Source organism: Thamnophis sirtalis, unplaced genomic scaffold (genome assembly GCF_051295495.1).
Source record: "Thamnophis sirtalis isolate CommonGarterSnake01/CBP01778 unplaced genomic scaffold, rThaSir2_p1.2 scaffold_1, whole genome shotgun sequence".
In the NCBI taxonomy this organism is placed as follows: Eukaryota; Metazoa; Chordata; class Lepidosauria; order Squamata; family Natricidae; genus Thamnophis; species Thamnophis sirtalis.
In genome coordinates this window covers 26,874,695-26,897,118 of record NW_028261381.1, presented here as the reverse complement: position 1 = coordinate 26,897,118, position 22,424 = coordinate 26,874,695, and the positions used below count along the sequence as shown (strand labels likewise).

General features: G+C 38.9%; 1 protein-coding gene across 2 annotated transcripts in view; it reads right to left on the bottom strand.

Moving 5' to 3' along the window:
- Positions 1-5,392, bottom strand: part of LOC106541401 (sodium channel protein type 2 subunit alpha) — a 66,450-nt gene extending 61,058 nt beyond the window's left edge. For both annotated transcript variants that reach the window (XM_087709530.1, XM_087709539.1), the window contains exons 1-4: positions 5,072-5,392; positions 3,802-3,920; positions 2,820-2,909; positions 1,065-1,193 (exon numbers count right to left, since the gene is read on the bottom strand). In XM_087709530.1, coding sequence (XP_087565656.1) covers positions 1,065-1,193; positions 2,820-2,909; positions 3,802-3,920; positions 5,072-5,344 — 611 coding nt within the window. In that variant the 5' untranslated portion in view covers positions 5,345-5,392. The remainder of the gene's footprint in view (positions 1-1,064; positions 1,194-2,819; positions 2,910-3,801; positions 3,921-5,071) is intronic.
- Between the last annotated feature and the right edge of the window lie 17,032 nt (positions 5,393-22,424).

Here is a 22,424-nt window from a genome sequence, read left to right as displayed (position 1 = left end):
GAAGTCATTTCTGGTTTGCTCATAGGGTCATTTTTAGTCCTCTGGAGACTTCAGGAAAGCATCCTGAAGGTCCCTGAAGCCTCTGAAGGGCCTCGGGGGGGGGGCAGGGGAGGCTGTTTTTCGCCCTCCACATGCTCCTATAAAGCCTCTGGAGCCTGGGGAGGGTGAAAAAAGCATGCAAAAATGGGGGGGAGCACCACTCATGCGTGCATGCACACTTGGGGGCATCACACATTGCATTATGGGTGCAGCACGCCCACGTACAATCCCCCTGCGCTCCCCCCTTATGGCACGTGAGCAAAAAAAGGTTCACCATCGCTGGTGCAGGGTCTGCTGCTTGGACGGGCAGTTGGACTAAATGACCTACAAGATCCCTTCCAACTCTGTTAATCTAATCTAATCTTTTTATATAGATGAACAATTTAGGGCCACAAGGGAGTATGTGTATTTGTATGTCTATGTGCATGTATATGTATATGTCTGTATTTCAGACAATCTGAATCAGTTGCACCATATTATTCCATTATTGCTTTAACAAATGAAATTCTGACATTTAAGAAAAAGGGGGGGGGGAATTGGATTAGATACAGCAATTCTTCCTTTACATTCTACCTACTCCTACACTTCCAGAATATATTCTGAAGAAGCATGGATTGGATTTCAGGACAAGCCATTTTGCTGACAGAAACTACTTTACTGGTAAAGGGAGCTAATTATGAATAAGAAAAACTAATCACAACTGAAGTAAACATGAGATTAGTATGACTTAGTTGTAGTATCCGGTGACAGTTTTTCCATTTTGTTCATAAGTGAGAATTTCCTACTGATTCTTTCTACCTTCTGGGATTCCTATACCTATCCTAGAACAGTGGTTAGGGGAGGAGCACATGAGGGGAAATTTATCTTGCCTATTATGCCCATTCCACTAAGAGAAAGCTATTTGCAATTCATAAACAATACAATTAATGTATGTCAAAATTGTCATGCAAGTGCAATATTAGTGATACTGGTTTCTTTAAAAATACATACATCACCTATGTAAAAAAAAAAGGCTGAATACTTACGCAAATGAAATTACAAGAAAATCAAGCCAATTCCAAGGATCTCGAAGGAAAGTAAACTTATCTATACAGAAACCTCTTGCAAAGATTTTTATGAGGGATTCAAATGTATATATTCCAGTGAATGTGTATCTGAAGGGGAGAAAAATCCAAGCAAACTGGTCATTCCTGCAGGATTTAGTATTTCCTGCTTGTTTTATTATTGACGCCTTTTCCTTTTATTTGGTGCCTTCCAATATGGCAGAGATTTCTGCACTTAAAACAATAATTTTCCTTTCCACTCCTCTGCCTCTCCCCGCCCCTCACTTTCATTCTCAATTTCTGCTCCTACATCTTGGATCTAAGGGCAGGAACATTCTCTTTATCAGAAAGATTATACTACTGGATTTTTCACCTTATTTTTATACTGAGCATAAAACACTACTATAGATATACATCTCATTAAAAGCTTTTAGATATAACAATTTAACATAACTTTAGACACAATGCTAGAGGACTGTTTTCAAATTCTGCTAAAAGTTATAAAGAGTACCAATGTACCAAGTTTTTTTTCTTATTTGCAGTGTAAGAAGGAAGATATATTAACAGAAGGAACATATATTAGTATATTACTGAAGTGATAGACTAGCAATAAAAAGATATCAAAGCCCTTATTGTTTTATGGAAGCATATTACATGTTCTATTTTGGGCAAGTAGTTCTCCCATATTTCTTCCCCATAAATTCCATGAGATTTGGTTTGTGAAACTTTCTTTTTTCCTTGAATATGTACTGCACTCTAACCACTGTGCCACCCCGACTCATGCTGTTATCTTCCCACCAAAGGGGTACAAATTAGTCTAATCACCTTTGCATGTTTTCAAACTGCTAGGTGGGCGGGAGCTGGGACAAGTAATGGGAGCTCCCCAGCTGCCAAGCTCAGCATCTTTAACTGCTGAGCCATCATCTCCCATTAAGTTGCATTAATCTATATGTATAAAAATGGCTGTATGTGTGTGTTCCAGCATAACTCTGGAACGCCTTGAACAGATGACTTACTCTCTGGAAAAAAATACTATGGGGGTAAGACACCCCTAACACACTTGGGGTGTGTCCATGTGTCTGTGTCTGTGTGTTCCAGCATAAATCTGGAATGCCTGGGCTGCTGAAATTAAAAGGACTGCATTATATCTACAGTGTCAAGTTACAGTACTTTTGTCAGTGATACTGTGCATTTTGGATACAGATTCTGTTAAGATACAGCCTGTTGTGCCTTAAAATGGCTTTTACTGTACAGCGCAGTGGAGTTGCCATGGTAATGGCTTCACAGAACTGCACAAGGGGGCGCCCTCTAATAAAGGATTGGGATAAATACATACCCGGCCAACGCCAGGTTATCACTTAGTAGTCTAAATAAAAATTGTACATGGTATGTATGTACTCATGTTCTGAAAAATGTATCCCAGGCTCTTCTGGCTCAGTTACTGCTGTGAGTTGCCAAACAGCTGATCAGAGTACCAGACATTGTAGCTGAGCTCTGTTTTCAACTAGCTCACAAAATTCCAGAAAATTAACAATTGGTACTTGCAAGTCAGTATGAGCTGGTTCCAATACTACCACTTGGTGTGTTTTTTGGAGGGGTGGTGGTGGAACCAAAAGCAATCCATAAAAACTCAATATATGTTTTCTTCTTGTTGTAAATCTACATCACTGCCTAGATACAGTATTTTCACAAGGTTATCTATACAGGAGTAGGAAAACAAACAAATTGTGTACTTACTCTACCATCCATGACCACTTAGGAGGGTCTTTCAAAGTCATGAATACACAGTTTGTGAGAATAGTAAACATAATAAAGATGCTGAATAATGTTGGATTATGTCAAGGAATATGTGACAAATTCTAGACAAATACTTACATCTACCAATTCATTTCAATATATGTCTACTCAAAAGTTAAGTCTACTTAATTGAATGAAATAAACAGGCATAAGTTTATTCTCTAAATAGCAATAGCATGTAGACTTATATTTTGCTCCATAGTGCTTTACAGCACACTTTTGAGCTGTTTGCAGTGTCAGCATATTGTCCTCAACAATCTGGGTCCTCATTTTACCGACCTCAGAAGGATGGAAGGCTGAGTCATCCTTGAGCCCCGTCAGGGATCAAACTCCAGATTGTGGGCAGAATTAGACTGCAATACTGCACTGTGTCACCAATGTATCCATGGTTTTTTTAGGATACTAGCTTATAAATATTCATTGTATGAATCGATGAATTTATTTGAAAATATATTTATAAATTCCACTTAAAAATGCTATGCCAACATAAAAGTTACTTACAAGATAAATCCAAATTTTTTTTCTACTGGTAGAAAATCAAAAGGAATCTGGTAACATATTTTACAACTGGTGAATTGTGTTAAAAAGCATAAGCTTTCATGAGCTGTTGCTTACTTTATCAGATACTCAGGGTGGCGATAATAAGCTGAACAGAAGAGAAGAGAAAAGAAGAAAAAAGGAAAAAGAGAAGAGAAAGGAAAGAGAGAGGAGACCGACAAAAAGAAGGAAGGAAGATTATTCCAAGTCAAATGATACATACAAAGAGAAGATTTTATCTATTTAAGTAAGAATATAATGTCATCAAGGTAATTAAAATTAAGGGAGAACATGTACATCTCTCTGACAAAAGAAACTGATGCTGCTGTTTAAAAGGCAGTTTAATAAGAGAAAGTTTTACATTACTTCTGTTGTAAAAGGATATGAATGAACTAAAATTTTTATAGAAATTCTTCTAAGAGTACTGAAAGGACTCAGCATGTATAAGGCAGGTGTGGCACTGAATCTGAAGATAGTCTTCCCTTTATTCAATACTATAAATGTCTGATGAGAGAACAAAACATATAAATGCAATGTTGTAATCATATTGATTTTATTTCTTTAGTTTATACATCAAGTTGCAGTTCAAACATTCCAGTTAATCATGGTTTTCTGTTATGAGGAGTCGCCATGTTCTATTTCAGTGATGGCGAACCTTTTTGGCACCAAGTGCCCAAACCGGAATTGTGTGCACACCCCAGAGTCCCAGAAACTCAAGGACCAACTGGTCTTTGGGTTTCCGGGGCTCCGGCACACGCGAAGATCAGCTGGCCGGCACACATGTGCACAATGGAAACCAGAAAAGCAGCTGCTGATGGCGCACATGCCGACAAAGAGGGCTTTGCATGCCTCCTCTGGCGTATGTGCCATAGGTTTGCCATTATGGTGCTATTCCTTCCCTTCATAATTGTGCAAGAGGAGTTTTCAAAACTTTTGAATTTCATTTGACACTAAGCACAATTCAGTATAATATTCCTGTTCTGGTATTTATTTACTTATAGAATGTGTTACCAGCTTTTCTTTTAACAAACAATTATACTGGGGTTTCAGTACAGCATTAAAACTACAAAACCTTCAAATTACAACAGCTTAAACCTGTAAAATCATCAGTTTGCAAAATCTTAATGACCACAGGATTAATGAAACTCAGAAGCAATGAATCAGTTAAAAGGCAGCATTTGTTGTAAATGAACCGGGAAGATTTCCAGACCGCATCAGGGTTGTGTTTGACCTCGGGGGGGAGGGCAGGGTGTGCATGTGGCTAGCTCATCACTCGTTTCAGGGGCACCTGTGGTGGCCCGAGTGCTCTGCCAGCGAAAATGGTCTTCCAAGCTCAGTTTCTGGCTTCGACAGCCTCCTGCAACCCTCTGCCAGTGAAAATGGAGCTAGGGAGGGCAGCCTTCCCGAGCTCCGTTTCCACTGGCAGAAGCACTGCAGGCCTGTCGTTCACTGTTTCCAGGGAAGCCCCATGGGCCAGATATAATCACCCCACCGGCCCTATCTGGCCCATGGACCTTGAGTTTGACGCCCCTGCACTAGCCAAACACTGCTAATCAAGTTTATACAGATGACTTCTTTCATCCACATTACGTAGCACATATATACTCATTTACTATGACCCACATTTTGGTTTTACTCTTTTTATAAACACTTACTTTTTTATTTGCATAATAAGGGTCCAGGTCTTCCAAGGGCTGAGACACGAAGCGAGAAGGAATGTCTCCATAAATAAAAGGCAACGACTTCCCTGCTTCCAAGTCAGTATTTGGCTTCGGCTTGCTTTCATCGTGGTCCTCCTCCTTTTGCTCTTGCTCTACTTTTTGTTTGGCTTTTTCCTCAGTGATCCTTTGCTCAATTGCTGCAAGTGACTCCTGAGTGAATCGGAAGAAGCAATCGGGCCCTGGTTGTGCAAGCAGTGCGTGTGCCATTTTTTCATTCTGCAAATTTTAATTACTTTTTAATTCCTACGAAAGAATGACCTGTGAGAAGGAGGAAAATCATAAAGAGTTAAAAAAGAAGCAGCAGCAGCAAGCAACAACAGCAAGAGCTTTTGTGGGTCTCTGTGTGAAACTCTTCCAAACTGCAACAGGAAAATAATCCATAGCTTCCCAACTAGGCAAATATGAACCCTTTATTATTATTTTTTGGGGGGGGGGGATTTTCCAAATAAAGTTAGGATTAAGGTTCTGAAGTTCAGCGAGAATCAATGGGATATGGAATCTTTAATCATCTACATTAAAAATCCAGAACTGACGTTTTCTATTATTTAAAAATGCCATTTAGGCATAATAGATTCTAAAGGTTTAAAACATTTGAATAATATCAGAAAATTGTACGTCAGCTTACTATTAAGCATTTGCATGCAGAATCATAATATGCAGGAATCTTTTTCTTGTTCCAAAGTTGCACAGCAAGAAATTCCACGGATAATCAATAAAGACATTATACCCCCCCACACACACACCTCCTTCATCTATTGTTTAGCAGTACAAAATATTTATCAGGCTGAAAGAGTGGCTTTGGGATTGTAAATGGACTTTATATAAGCTGCTGTACTTTCTACTAAAAAGAAAAGAAAAAAAGGGCACAGCTATAGATAGATCTTGACTTATGACCATAATGGTAACAACCACATGTTCACCTTGTTTAACAATCCTTAACCCTGCCCTCCCCAATGTGGTCATTAAGCAACTGTGCTTATCATTATGTGGAATATGGGGTACCTGAGTGGTGGAGGAAACATTGGGAGGCCTAGCCCAGGCTCAGGTCCAGGCCTCCTAAGGCAGCCCCCCCTACCCAAAGGCACCCCATGCTCCGCTTCCCGTTCCTTGAGGTCCTTGTAGGCCTGTGCTGTCCAACTCCTGGCCCATGGGCTGGACGTGTCATATACTGGCCATGCCCACACCTGGTTTAGCAAAGGGAGAAAAAGTCCTGATACATCATGTGATGTCTCCGTGACAACGTGAGTTTGACACCCCTGATGTAGGCTTTGAGAGCTCCCCCAGGTAATGTTTTTACAAAAATCATTTATCAGGCTGAAGGATCTCTGACCGCAGAAGCCACGGGGACATAGCATGCACCGATATGTTATTTGTAAAGGATGTAATCCATGAAACCTGTACGAATTGTGTGCCATGATGCAAATAATGCAGAGCAGGCAATTCTCATCGCTGGTACAATCATATCGTGACATACAGTATGTGATGTCACTCTGTCCCCACCATCCTGGCCAGTGCAAAATGTTCCATCTCAGCTGTAAGGGAAGAAGAATGCATTTGGCAAGCTGTAACCGCTTAGATCCCAAACGTAGCTTGAGTTTTAAGCAGGATGAGCACTTACGGTGATGATCATTATTCCTGACAACGACAGGAACCAAAGACTGAAAAGATGATGAAAGAGCCACACAACACAAAACATCACACTGCACTTTGCTGAATGCAAATCAAGCATTTGTGCGAAAGGAAGTCCAATGCAAATAGCAGGTGCAGCAGAGTTGGTCCAATTCGAGAAAAGGATTGGATGGCGCCCTTCTCCAAGCCCTTGTTACTTATTTTAAGAAGCTGTTTTAATAATTTCTACATTGTAAATAATGTCTTGTTTAATTCCGCCCCGAACCATTGAAGAGTTAATGTACACCACACTTATGTGTACACACAGTACGGAGAAGGTTCTTCTGAACACAGAGGGATTAACTTAGAATCACAATTGTGTTCCACGTGTACCTTCCCTAATGCATCTATTTTTACCTAGGCACTGACTTAAAAGAAAAAGGAATATGGAAACACCATCCACCTAAAATAAATATTTATTTTAATCAGTCCATGTAAATTCGGCACACATTAAGCAAACTCTTACTTGCTTTACATAAACCATTTTTATGTTTACTGTGTTTTATAGATGCCAAGTCCATAACAATAATTATTCCAAAGCACTATTCAGTATTTTACTCTCAAAACCTCTTCACGAAGAGAAAAACAAAGAAAGAAGGGAAGATCAGTCTGAGATCAATGTAGGCCACAATTTGATTAAAATAGAGATCCAGTTTGATCTTCTGGTTAAGGCACGAGGCTAGAAACCAGGAGCCTGAGTTCTAATTCTGCCTTAAGCGTGAAAGCCAACTAGATGACTTTGGGACTTTCTTTCAGTTCAACTCAGGTCACAGGCAGGGGTGGGTTGCTACCGGCATTACTGCCGGTTCGTTGCAAAAAAAAAAAAAATTGAGCATGCATGCTTGCTTCGCTCATACCAAACGCGTACTCTGCATGCATGCACATTTACACCAAAAAAGTTCTGGGCATGCCCAGAATGTTAGAAAAAGGAAAACGTATTTCTGCAATAGAGAATGTTCTATGCATGCGCAGAACCTAAAATCAAGATGGCACCACTGACAATAGAACTGGTTTGGGTGCATGGGCGGCCAAGTTACTACCTACTCGTCCGAACCGGTCCAAACCAGTAGGAACCTACTTCTGGTCACAGGGTTGTGGTTGTCATAGAAAAAACAGCAGGAAGAAGGAGGAATGTTCAATACTTTGAGTTATAAAAAATTATAAAGGCAAGGTTAAAAAAAAAACCTAAAAACCCCAGAGGACTTCCATTACAGTTGTACAGTAGTGGTGCACATCCTTTTCAACAAGTTGAATGTCTCTTTCATACCTTTCCTAGCATCTAAATTACTTTACAGCAATTACATATATACATATATATTTTAAGAAAACTATAGTTTTGCCTTACTATCTGTTGAGAAGAAGAATAACCAAAAATAGAATCAAAGCTTGACAAGAAAATTGTGTTCTCCAGATGTGCTGATACATGAGTTTGTATGAAGGCAGCTGGTTTTCTCCATTACATCGTATCATTTTTATAACAAACTAGCCGATAACCCGGCGCTGCCCGGGGTATTTATTTATCCTAACCCTCCTTCCATGAAGGTCACTGCAATTTCTAATGTTGGATTTTTCCCCTTATCAGAGGGGCTTTGTGGAGTACTGTGAACCCGCTACCATGACAACTCTACAGCACTGTACAGTAGAAGCCATTTTATGGAAGTACGGTAGAATCCATTTTAAGGCCCAATAGGCTGTATCTTAACAGAACACCTCCCCCCAAAGGGTGTTAGGGCTGCCTTATCCCCACAGTATTTGTTTCCAGAGTAAGTAATGTATGTATGTATGTATGTATGTATGTATGTATGTATGTATGTATGTATGTATGTATGTGTATATGTATATATACACACACACACTATACACACACACATTACACACACACAAACTCACACACACATGAAGATGGGTGAAAGCTAGGTGTCTTACTAGTAGAGTACTACTCAATTATGACCCAGCAGTGTGTCACAACTGCTAAAAAAGCCAATGCAGTCCTAAGCTGCATCAACAGAGGGATAGCATCAAGAAGAGGAGAAGTGATAATACCACTTTAAACAATGTGTCCAGTTCTGGTGGCCACAATAGGGGAAAAAATCCTGAGACTCTAGAAAGAATGTAGAGAAGAGCAACAAAGGTGATGAAGGATTGGAAACTAAATCACACAATGAGTAGTTCATGGAAATAGGCATGCCTACCCTAACAAAGAGAAGGTTTAGGGGTGACATGATAGCAATCTTCCAATACTGGACTGTCACAGGGAAGAGGGTGTCCATTGATTCTCCCTAGTACCTGAGAGCAGAAAAAGAAGTAGTGGATGGAAGTTTATCAGAAGGAGATCCAACCTAGAACTAAGGAGAAATTTCCTGACAGTGAGAATGATTAATCAATGGAACAGCTTGCCTCCCAAAGTTGTTCCATCACTGGAGGTTTTCAAGAAGATGTTGTACGACGTTTTGACCAGAAGAACTCCTGCCTTGGACAAGAGATTAGACTAGAAGACTTCCATGGCCACTTCCAGCTCATGATTCTATCTCTATGTCATACACTGTTTTTAGTTCCTTCAGCCTTCCTTTGTGGAGCCTAAGCCTCATTTTGTTTTGTTTGGAAAACACTGCTTGAAATGAGCCATTGCCACTCAATTAATGACAAGTGCTCTATCTGGCACTAAAATTCAAAAGTTCTGGCTGGCTTCCCTTGCAATTTCAATCTTGCTGCCTGTCTTGATCACAGTAGAAGCTTCCAATCTGCCCTTCAGCCTAACACAAATGTCCATCGCACGTCTCCTTTGCTTTTTTATTTCATCATTTTATTTCAGCTTTTAGGCAAGTGCTACAAAGAAGCAAACATTAAGAAATTATGAAAAATCAAGATATTTTCCCCCTGCCCGCACTGTTTATTCCTTCACCCCCCAAAAATAATGACATATAGAAAGTACTCTGGGATATCATTAGTATGGTGGGAAGATATCTCCCCCCCAACCCTACTCCTATAAAACTTTACAGATAGTCCTTGCTTACTAACCACTTATTGGTGACCTTCTGAAGTTATGAGGGCTTTGCCAAAGGAACTTTAACAACCAATTCTCGTAATTACAATTGTTACAGACTGCAATTTGGGTGCTTGGCAACTAGTGTGCATTTACAGCAGTTGCAATATCCTGGGGTCTCATAATTTCCATTAGCGCCCTACACAGCTATTTCCAACAAGCAACATCAACGGGGAAGCCAGCAAGAAGTTGCAAGTCATAGTCATGTGATGTCACGAGTGTGGTGATTTGCTGAACAACAGCAGCCAGAACTGACTGCAAATTGTGCAGTCACGTGGCGTTTCACTCAATAACACCTGACACACGCTTTTTGGCTACAGTGAAATAAATGCAATTATTATCAGCAATGAACTACTAGAGTGAACATATCAGTTAGAAGCAAGAAATGTGATTGTACTTTTTCCTCTTTTTTAACACAGTGAAAAAAAAACCAGCGAGTTTACTTACTGGAGTCTAAGTGGCCACAGCATTCTAGGAAAAAGGCTTCATATTGTTAATGGGCCATATTGTTAAGACTTAGTCTAACTTTATTGTCACTTTATGCTCTGACCTAGGCTTCACAAAATCACGAAGCAGACTCCTTATCTGACAAAACCACTTTTTATTAAACTAATGTGAATTTCTCTCATTCACATCCAGCAAAGTCCCAGTGAACAGTCTTTCAAGGGTGAGTTGCTACAGACCTTATCAGGATTGGAGAGTTGCCAGGCTGATATCTTCCAAACGCAACATGTACAAGAAAATACTTGGCAAGGAGTCTCTGAGAGTCACGAATAAATCTTCACATAAATTAAATGAACAAATTGTCTCTTGCAAACCCTTTTGCTTTCCTTTATTCCCTATGGTAAGGGCCATTCAATGTTCACCGGTGCCTTCACTCCCAAGTCGGCCCTTAACTGTTCCCTTCTCCTGGCTCTGCACATGTGCACACTGGGAACAGGTTCCAGCTGTTCTTCTGCTCCACTGATATCCGACTCTGAAGGCAGCTGATAACTGTCTGATGGCCCGGGCCCAATCTCTGACTCCAATGCAGAGCACTCATCAGAGCCTTCCCCAGACTTCAGGACTGGCCATGTTCCTCCCCAACCTCCTCAATATCTCAGTCTGCCACCAGCTCCACTGGCAGGCCACAACACTTTGAATGTACACTAATCTGCATACATGAAAAGGAAATTTCATTGTGTTTAATTCTCAGAGGGTCTCCCTCTCCAATATACATTGTTTGTTCTGTAAACAAATTTAGGGCTAATCTCAAATCCTATCTGCAGCAATGTTTCCGAAAATTGCAAAGCATTTTTGGAGGGTCAAAATGCAAGGCAATCTGTGCATATTTTGGGATGTAATAAAAGACTCCTACAACTATGCTGCCAATACACACGTAGACCTTGACTAACTATACTGACTGGGACCAGAATTTCCGGCCACTATGTGATGTGGTCGCATAGCTTGACATGTGACTGCATCATTTAGCAATGACAATTCCAGGCCTCTCTATTGCTATTGTTAAGCAATATCACTGGTCATTCGCCAAGGACTCATCTGTATCATTCCCACCTTGGTCCCTCTTAGCTCTGAGCCTCTGTAAGACAAGGGACTGGCTTCTTTTCAACTCCCCCCACCTATTTCTCCCCCCTTCCCTCTTTATCTTTTGGGTGTCCTGCTGCATTTCTCTTCTTTCTGTGTCTCTGTTGGTCTTGTCCTTCATTCATCCAGCTGCCCTGCCACCTCCGGCTGACCTTCCTTGACTTTTCCCTCTGGCTGCTGGTGACACTACACAAGGCAATGTGCTGCCTTGTACAAATTACATGTGGTTTTCTCAAAAGGCTAGGGAAATGCATCAAAGCCTTGCAATGAAGCAACATGCAATTAGGACGAGGCATGTGAAATGGTTTATATTTTTTGAACAATTATTTTTTTAAAAGTAGGTTTCAGAATGAAAAATTGAAACTGGTTGCTATTTCCTACTTTGTATTCCAAGTACAGAGCTGGTTTGGTACTGTGATTAAGGCACCAGGCTAGAAACCTAGAGAGTGTGTAAATTCTACTACCTTGGGCATGAGGCCAGCTGTGTGGTTTTTGGACCAGTCACTCTCTCCCAGTCCTGGAAAGGAAGCAAAGGCAATCCACTTTTGAAAAATATTGCCAGGAAAACTGCAGGGACCTGTCCAAGCAGCCGCCAGAGCTCAACACAAAGGTTGTGCGGCTGCAGAGGGAGGAGGGAACCAGCTTGACTAACAGGAGTATTCAGTATAGTGATTAACCTAAACTCTGATATGCAGCAAAACAGACAAAACTCACACATTCATGATTTTACTAATGAGAAAGCCCAAAGCTGTTTGAATTTCTCAGAGTTTGGAAATGCAACGATGAGAACAAAGTCTGAACATGCTGAAGGGATATTCAGCTCCAAGTCACAAGGCAAAGTGTTCTCAGTCCACAGTTAGGGCTGGAATGATGCTTTTGGTTACCTGTCTGTTGGTAGGTAAATAACAGAGATGATATTGAATCGCTTAGTAGGACTCTCCTTCCAGTGGCTGATGGTTTTGTGGCTGTGTCCTACGCTCTCTCTACACATAGAAAATAGCAGCAATTAGATCAACAGTTCCCAAAGAGAGGTTTTCCCTAGCTGATTTCTACAGGTGGCAAGTCAACCAGCAGCTGGCGTTTCCCCCATCTCAAGAGGCACCCTTAGTTTACATAAAGGGGGCCCAAGCAGGTGAGGGAACGACTAATGTGTTTACTTGTAGCAGGTGGCTTAGATGCAGCTCTCTTGATATAAAAACAACAGACAAATGTTGAAGCTTAAGGCCGAGAGGAGCAAAAATTCAGGATCTAGAACAAGAGCAAGCTTTTGTACAATTGTAAGAGTTTTATTACACGTTCTAGGAAAAATAGCCCTTTCATGATGTTGCCATGATCTTTATATTATTTATTATTAGATTTCTCTCTTTAATTTTTCTGCCTTTAGGTGCCAGGCACCTGTGATATATTTACTGCAGTACAGTGATAAATAAAATGTGAAAATAGTGCCAAACACACAAAATTCTTCAGAATGCCTCACTGTTATTATTGAAATCAAAAGCATGTTTGAATACATTTAGTGTATGTACTACTGAGATTTCCTTCTCATTTTAGTTTATCTTCATTCAGTTTATCTGAATTACTAATACAAGTATTTTCAAAACTTTAAATTCATGGATTATTTAACAAATCACAAGATATTTACTCACTGACATTAGTTTCATACCTTACTTTTCCCCATCTGTAATCCTACTTTAAATTATAATGGACTAAAATCCTTCTAAGGAAACACTTTCATCATTTTTCTTTATCTCATTCTGTCTTTTTGTATATAACGTTTCTCCCAACACTAAAGCATAATGCAGCAATGAATTTCTTTTAAAAAGAATATCAAAGAATACAATATTTTTGACCTTGATTTGACAATTTAACAATGTACAAAAGGCATTGCTTTCTTACAGTTTTGTCTCATAGATTGAGCACATCAAGTTCTTAATGGGGTCTTCAACACAGATATTTTACATACTGTCTTGATCAAACAGCCTTCTCTGAATATGTTCTCTAACACACAGTAACAACATATGGAAAAATCTTGTGGTGACAGTCAGTATGTTATTGCAATTAGGATAAAGGACTAGGAAAAGTCAGGTTCAAGTCAATTTAATAAAGCAAACTTGCTTGATTAAATCTGGGTCAGATCCTATCTCTGTCCAGCCTTTCTAATAATGTTACTGTATGGATACAATTAGAAGGGTTATTGTAGTTTCCTGATGTGATAGAAGAAGACATTTAATGAACAAGTGTGTATCCACTTAGAATCAGTAATTTCTGATCTGAAAAGTTGGTCAGTAAATTCTTGATGAGAAGAGAGGAAGAGAGAAAGAGAAAAAACTTTCTGCAATAACCCACATTTTCTGCTAACACCAACAATTTTCTTTCTAGAGCACTTTTATTTCATTTAAGGCTGAATGAAAATTAACGCAGGGCTATTATTGGTGCCACATGATTTTTTCTGACAATAAAAGAGGGGATTCACAGATAAATAGCATCAATATTCAAATTCCAGCTGCTCCAGAATACTTATCAGATAGGCTCCTATCCTTCACAAATATTCCTACTTAAAATAGTTCATATGGTTGGAGAAAGCTGATTCAGGCTAATGCATTTCTATATATCCTCCCCAGTTAAATAAAATGTACAGGCTAAAATTAAAGTATATTTTAGTTTAATTCATTTTATCTTCAAATCATGCTCTTCACTGAAAATGATACCTCCAGGCACATGCATCATAGAAAAACATAGACAAATTGCAATTCCTTTTATGCACTAATATCAAATGTGTTTGCTGGTTCGGTGTAAGGTTAAGTTCTGAATTATTACGGCCATTAATATTTTTAATCAATACAGTTACAAGAAACAATACCAGATTTTTAACCAAATGTTTCGTTTTCACTACTTTATTTAACAGTACTTAAATAATGACCTTTGAGGATGAAAAACTTTTTTTAAAAATTCTCTAGAAGCCCAATGATTAACAATCAATTCAGATTACTTAAAGAAATTGGTTAACAGAATTTTACGAATCAGTAAAAACATTAAATTAAAATGTACTTTATTGGATCAATATTAAACTCATTTTTATTTGATGGATATGATGGTGTTTATACAGCACTGAGTTGAGTTTTAAATTATTTGCCCTCCTTATCATATTCCATAAATATTTTCACTATTGGCAGTCCTTGTTTAGCTACCACAATTGGGACTGGTAACTCGATGATCAAGCACAATGGTTACTAAATGAAACCGGAACTGTGCTTAGAATCTTCCTTCAGCTTTTATTTCCTTTACAGACCTGTGAAAGTCGTAAGTGTGAGGGCTGGTCACAAACATACATTTTCATCACTGTCATAAATGAAAAGTTAGTTGGTAAACAAAAATAATAGCTATCTGTAGTGATATTATACTACAGAATACTAATTTTAGAATATCATGGCTTAGTTCTTCATTCACCAAATCTTTGAACCCACTTCCCAGCCCATAGCCAAATTCTAAGATACTCTCTGCCACCTAAGTTTAATTTTCTTTTTTTTTAATCCTCTACAGAGGTAGATGCATTTAGAAACACAGTATTTACCATCTTATAGATACATTTTTAATGAATTCCTCTAATGCTTATTTGGACTCCCAAGGCATCTTTGTAAATAGGATGAACCTAGAGACCGGTACTTTAGACTGTAAAATGCCATGTTCTATTAATTCTAAAAAATAAATGGTAATCTTTTAAAGAATTTAAAGTGGAACAGAAAATCCGGCAGATGCCAAAGAAGTTGTCTGCAGGCAAGGTATGTCTACTGGCATCACATTTCCTAGGCCTAAAATACATACTTTATATTCTAAACATATCTGGACTCTTTTCATTTTACAAATTAAGTGCTGATTGAATGTAATGGTTTCCAGGGCAAATTAGGGGGCAGCAGAGCAAACAGTCCTATGGAGAGAAGGTGGCTCATTACTAAATCATGTAATTAAATTAATATTGACCTTGAATTACGATTATTCGTTTAGCCACTTTTCAAAGCTACGGCAATGCTAAACAAATGGTACTTATGTCTGGTCCTCAAAATTATAGCTATTGCAGCATTCCTGGGATCACGTGATCAAAATTTAGACGCTTGGCAGCCTGCCCTGATTTACAACTACGGGGGAGCTTCAACTCCCTCACATGCCTCTCCCCATCTCTTGCCATTTGACCTCCACTGCCCTGCACTCCACAGCCCGCACAGATATCCTTTGTCATCTTCTTGCTCCTGCTATTGATGAGAACTTGGTACTTCTCAAAGCAGCTGCCGACTGTGTGAAGCTTTTTCCCCGAGGTCACACCTGGCAGTTTCTTCAAGAGACCGAGAGGAGAAGGCCTTGTGTAGTCAGCAGCTGCATCATAAGGGTCAAGGATAGACATGTCTCATTAGTAGTGGGAACAAGAAGTTGGCAAAGGTCACCTTGGTGCAGTGTAGCACAGGGTGGCAGGAGCCTCTGAGTGCAGGGTGACAAGGGCAGCTCCCTTGCAGGGTTTACGCTGCTGTGCTGGACCAGGAAAAGATTGGAAGCTTCCAGGGCAGCTGAAGCTTCATGATGTACCTCTGGGCCAGGTCAGCTGTGGCTTCTAGGGGTTGTGGCTATGGCTGCACCCAATTGGGGCAGGGCTGGGAGTGGCTTCTGAGGTGATTGTGTTGCAGTTCAGAGTATTTTAGGAGCCCCACAATCATGCCATGCCACAAAGGCCTGGTTCTGGGGCTGCTTGTCACCCCATAAGCCAGGATGCAGAAAGGACAAAAGGCCAGAGATGGGAGGGAACAGTGGTTGGAAGGAGCTGAAGGGAAAGTGGGCCCTTACCTTGGAAGAAAAAAGGAGGGGCCAAATTGAGAATGGCTCGGATTAGGATAGAACCTTGGCTAATGACTAGTGAAATTCAATTAATGATAGCAATGGAGAGTGCCAGGATTGCTGTCACTAAGCGATTAAGTCACATGATATCAAGATTTACAACCACATTGCTTAGTGGCTCCAATCCGAATTGCTGTCATAACTCAGGAACTCTGGGAGTCATAATTTAGGAATTCCAGTCCCAATTGCTCTCATAACTCAAAGGATTATCTGCAACACATTTTACAGAACATTTTACTGCATTATTTCCCACTTTTAATGTCTTATTTTAATGTCTAGATACATCTATCTTTATATACAGTATGTGGCCTCAAATTTTAAATCATTATAATATTTATTCCTTCTTTCTTTTGTTTTAAGCAAAGAGGAGCAGAAACATAAAGAGCAAAATATTGGAAGAGAGATTATTTTTTACCACATGGGCAGAGAGCTTTCTTCCAAATAAGAAAACAATTACAGTGCACAAATAATTCTTGGCCCTTGACCACAGCTGTTTTAAATCATTTTAATAATGTGCAAAGACTTTGCATCAAAGCCTCAAGCAATTATTTATAGTGCAGCCTATAGCACGCTTAAACATGTAAATGTATATTCTGCAAATGAGAGAGAGTAAGAATATCCTGCTCTGTTAGTCACCTTCACAAAGCTCTGCACTGAAAAGGTGGCCACAATGTTTTATTTAACAAAAATTAATTTTAAAATATATGACCAATTAATAATTTAAACCAATACTATGCGGTATTTCCAAGATTGTACTATGCACATACCAGATCTGCAGAAATATATGAGACAGAGCCAATTTGGTGTAGTGGTTAAAGTATGACGGTAGAAACACTAGACCATGTCCCATCTCGGACACAAAGCCTGAGGGGTAAGCCAGCCATTTTGTCTGAGCTCTAGGAAGGAGGCAATGGCAAATTACTAAAAAACACTGCCAAGAAAGCATGAAACTCTACATGTGCTGTTGGCCAGAGTGTGTCAGCCCAATGAAGTAGACCAGATCAAGGAACTGATTATAACCATATATTATTGAGATAGGCCTGTGATGGCGAACCTGTGGCACACGTGCTTACTAGACCTACTAGGCCCAAAACGGGGCGTGGGGGGGGTGTTGCACGTGCATGGGGCAGGGGGAGTGCGTGTACATGAGCAGGGCATGTGGGGGGTGTCATGCATTCATTGCATTATGGTGCGGGTGTGCGTGGTCCTGCGCGCATACACTTTTGGCGCACAACGACAAAAAGGTTAGCCATCACTGTGATAGGCTATAGTGACAGAATTTTGCAATTCTGGATGTGTTTTACTTTCCCTCCCTCATACTTTGTTGAGTCAGCCTGAGTCTCTCCTTAACACTATCTCCTTTCCTAGGGCTAAAGGAATGTTTTTGCCGTTTCTTTAGAGGCTTCAAAATGTTTCTTTCACGGCCATCTCCATGGTTCTCTACAGCGAGGGACAAGTTAGGGATGCTGCTGTTACATCATTTTCCAAGCTTATATAACTGTGTCCTTGTCTGAGCTTCTTGATCTCACCTCTGGGTTTGTAAAAACAAGGATGCAAATGCCAGGTGATTTCAATTCTCTGGCTCTGGGGATGGAATTGTGCATAAGGAACATCATTCCCTCTGTTAAAGTACTGAAGTTTGCAGATGATACAAGGGTGACTAGTCTCATTTGAGACAAGGACAAATCTGCATACAGACGGGAAGTTGAACAGCTAGCCTTGTGGTGCAACCAGAACAATCTTGAAGTAAATACACTCAAAACCATAGAAATGGACTTTAGGAGAAACCCTCCTATACTCCAACTCCATACATTTTTCTAGGTGGTATTTTTGGAACTATTTGGCCACTGGGGCTGAGAGACAGTGTCTCACCTACAAACCAGCTGCTCTATTAAGCTACAATCCAGATTTTCCTACTCCTAGTCTGACGCTGTAATTATCTGGCCAAATCAGGTTATATATACACGCAAAAGTAAAAGTGGAGGTGGAATTGAAAAAGAGTAGAAATTAAAATAATATTACAAGAATTAAGTGAGTAAGTGAAAGTTGTTCAAAAAAATCTCTACAGTTAATTATTAATATTAGATAATATAGTTCATGTATGTACTAAGTTTTAATGGGCTCCACTGAGTGGTGCACAATTTTTGTAAGTGCATAACCTTTCTAACATCACATCTATGGAGATTCTTAGTCATCCAGTCATGGTTGCCCCAAAGGTGCTTTTTCCAAAGGCAACTGGGCTTTCTTTGATTTTCCTTGAAGACGTTTCACTTCTCATCCAAGAAGCTTCTCCGGTTCTTCTTCCTGTCAGAACTGAAGAAACTTCTTGGATAAGAAGCGAAACGGCTTCAAGTAAAAACTAAGAAAGTCACCTTTTGAAAAAAGCACCCCTTGGGATTTCAAACATTACCGTTTTCCTGCAGAAAGAATGAACCTTCTACTTCTACCTGAATTCAGTGCGAAACATGTCTTTGACTCAGGAATCCACATCCATGTATCTGAACATTGTTTATGGATCAAGGCAAAAGACCTATCTAGTCCATCATTCTATGTCACTTAGTGGCCAATTACAGTAGAAGCATCAGAAATTTTATAAGGAAAGTAATTGATTTATGTTGCTTCTCAACATCTGGTGTTTAAATACACTACTTATGATTCAAGAAGTCGTGTTACCAAGAAAGCTGCACAGAATGAAGCACAATTCAAGGGTTTTACTTCTATACAGCCATCAAGGTTAACGGCCAGTCCCAGCTTAGTCTTCCACAAATCTGTCTAGGACTTTTATAAAACCATACAAATTTGTGACCATCATTACATCATATCTCAGGGAAGCATATTTCATAGTAACTATTCATTGTGTGCCTGTTAGTACTCATCCTGAATATTCTCACATTTAGTTTTGATATATGATCCCCATTATTAGAAGGGAGGAAAAAACCTCTGCATTCCATTATTTTTTAATTAGAAATTTTAATGTATTGTAATACACAAAACAAGCAGGAACAAAATAAAAGATGGAAAAACAAGAAAGAAATTTATAAAAAATGGAATTGGGCCTTTTGTCCTTTCCGTTGAGACTTCACATTTCTTTCCCCAATCTCTATCTCATTTTTAATTCCTCAAAAACTTTTTCATGTGATGCTAAACTTTAGCTCTATTATCTGCCCTTTCACTTGCATAAACTAAAAATATCAAATGCTGTGATTTTTCTCTGTGTAGGGAAGTTCAATATAGTCCCTTAATCTTCTCTATTGCCTTTTCCCATACCATTTCCACTTCCAGCACTATTTTTTTAAGAGAGAAAAGCATCCAATATGCTTTAGGGGCTTTAAAAGTTTCTAAATTAGCATGGATTGTTAATAAAGTAGGTTTTATAAGGTAATATTGTACTATCGAATTAATTATAAGTGCACTGTTGTAATGTGTAAATCCAAGCAAGAAAGCAAAAGTAGCAGTAGTAGGTGACAACAGAATACTGCATTTATATACTGAAATTTAATTTCTTCTGAATTTCATAGTGCTGATTTATGAGTATTGCAGTTTATTTTTTTGAGATAAGAGGAAATCTTGTCTATACCTGGCAACACAATTTTCTTTACTGATGTGAAATATGAGAGAGACTAATATATCGACAAGATTGTAAACAAATGGTATTGTCATATATCACAGTTTTAATGTATGTACTGTTGGAGGCATCAAGCTAATATTGAACAATTGTGATTGATCTTGGGATTTTAATAGCTGCCTATTTTGCACTATTCAGATTCTTATTGCTATGCTTCCTACTGCCTACTGTATATACTTGTGGATAAGCCATCTTTTGAATTTTTAACCAAAATATCATGAAAAATGCACCATCAGCATATAAGGCAAACCTTGAAATTTCTGCATAATTCCATTTTCAAAAGTGGCTTATCTGTAGATGGCACATTTTTCATGATATTTTGATTACAAACTTGAATGGCAGCTTATCCACCATGAGATTTTCCATGAACATCTATGGGAAATACAGGTACTTTAAAAATTATTACTACATGTACACACAGATAAGCCACTCTGTGGACAAGTCATAGCCAATTCTGGGGGTGTATTTTTTTTAGATTAAAATTATTCATTTATCTATGAAGATATATATGGTAATTATCACAGTTCAAGAATTTTTTCATTGCCCAAGGACAAAGAAAAGAATACTACTCTGTTTCCCTGAAAATAAGACCTCCCTGGATAGTAAGCCCAATTGGGCTTTTGAGCGCATGCACTAAAATAAGCCCTCCCCCAAAAATGTTGCAGACAGCAGCAGCCATGAGGTGACTACGCTCGATGCCTCCTGCATCTCAAAAATAATAAGACCTCCCTGAAAATAAGGCCAAGTACTTATTTCAAGGGTCAAAAGAAAATAAGAGTTATTTGTGGGGAAGCATGTTAGTACTGAAGAATCTTCCTCACATACGTACACATCATATGTGTTCACATCATATGTACACATATCAGTGTGCAGTTATTGATGACTTCTTCCTTACTTTACTGTATATCATCATTTCCTGTCTGCATTTCTGCTTGCACTTGTCTCTATTTGCTTGTAATAATACTTATGACAAAACCATTTAAATGTTCTACCATCAGAATAAGTTATGGAAACTGAATTTTAATTTGGGTCCTTTTCTTATTTGCTGACTGATATGTTTACCTATACTTAAAATTGTGTTTTTCTAAGAAAAGGAATAATACATTGTTTTATTTTTAATTACGGAAATTAATTTTAATTTCATCGGAATTTGGTAAACGGTTTGCCATAACAATATATCTTTAAACTAAATGCTAAAATAAAAACTTCTCTTCCCCTTCACTTTTTCATAAGACAATTTTCTGACACATTTCCAGAAGGTTCCATTAAAAATGCAAGGAATGAAATTGTTTTCAGTATCCACACTTCTGGTTTCTCTCATCCTCTCTAGGGAGAGAATTTTTATGGGGGAGTTTGAACTGAAGTTGATACTCTATGGCACAGGTATCAAACTCGCCGTGTCACATGATGTTTTTCCCATTCGCGGAGCTGGGATGGGTGTGGCCTGTGTGTGAGGCATCTGGCCTGCGGGCTGCCAGTTTGACACCCTTGCTCTATGGGCTAAATCAGGAGGCCAAGGTTTCCTGATTCCAAGGGATTGAGATGTGGAGTAGAAACAGATGAATGCAAATCTTTATTTAGCTAAAATGAGTGTGCTTGGTCCTGATCTAGATATGTCCTTTCATGATAGGACAACTACATATGCAATCTGAATTTTCTTAGAGGAAACCCGAGGTGCAAATGTATAGATAAGCACTATATTAATATTTGGCTGGATTTAAATGGTTTTTGACAAGTGATGGAAAGAAATGTTGTAAAATGAGGCAAAACTCAACCAATGTTTCACTTAACCACAGAAATTTAGGCTCATTTGTGGTCCGTAAGTTGAAGACTACCTGTATTCTGGAAGCTGCTTGCAAATGATAAAAGGTTAAAAATCCTACAGTACTCCAATTCCATCATCCCCTGCTATGTTAGTGACTTTCCCCAAGCTCTACTGCTTTTTCTATAATATTTTTATAAACCAGGCAGAATTTTACAAGAGGAAGAGCATCAAGGATACGTTTGGGTTTATCTGAAAAGGCTAAATAAATCCAAAACAATATGCAGGCTTATACTATAAGTAACACATTCTATACATATTCTAAATTGTTATAGTGAAATCCCTTACATGGAGCAATTACTGAATACAGATCCCAGTTGGAAATCAGGGCAATAAAAACATTTTCAGGACTTTCATAAAACCATGAAGCATCCTTTCAACTGTTCCAAAAGCTGCCAAGGAGTAGAGTAGAGTATTAGAGTATTAGTAATCCTGGAAAGGGATTACTGAAATATTTCTCTACTACAAAATTGTACATTGATATAGATTTCTCTCACTTGTAACAGTTTATAAGCTGTCATGTTTACCCTTTTTATTATTTCACACCAGCAAATAAGTTCTTAAATATAAAAAAGTCCTTTGCATTTGGCTGAGATCATTCTAAAAACTGTTCTTTTTAGTAAGAGTTTTAAGAAAGCACCAACAGATTAGATATAGCCTCAAA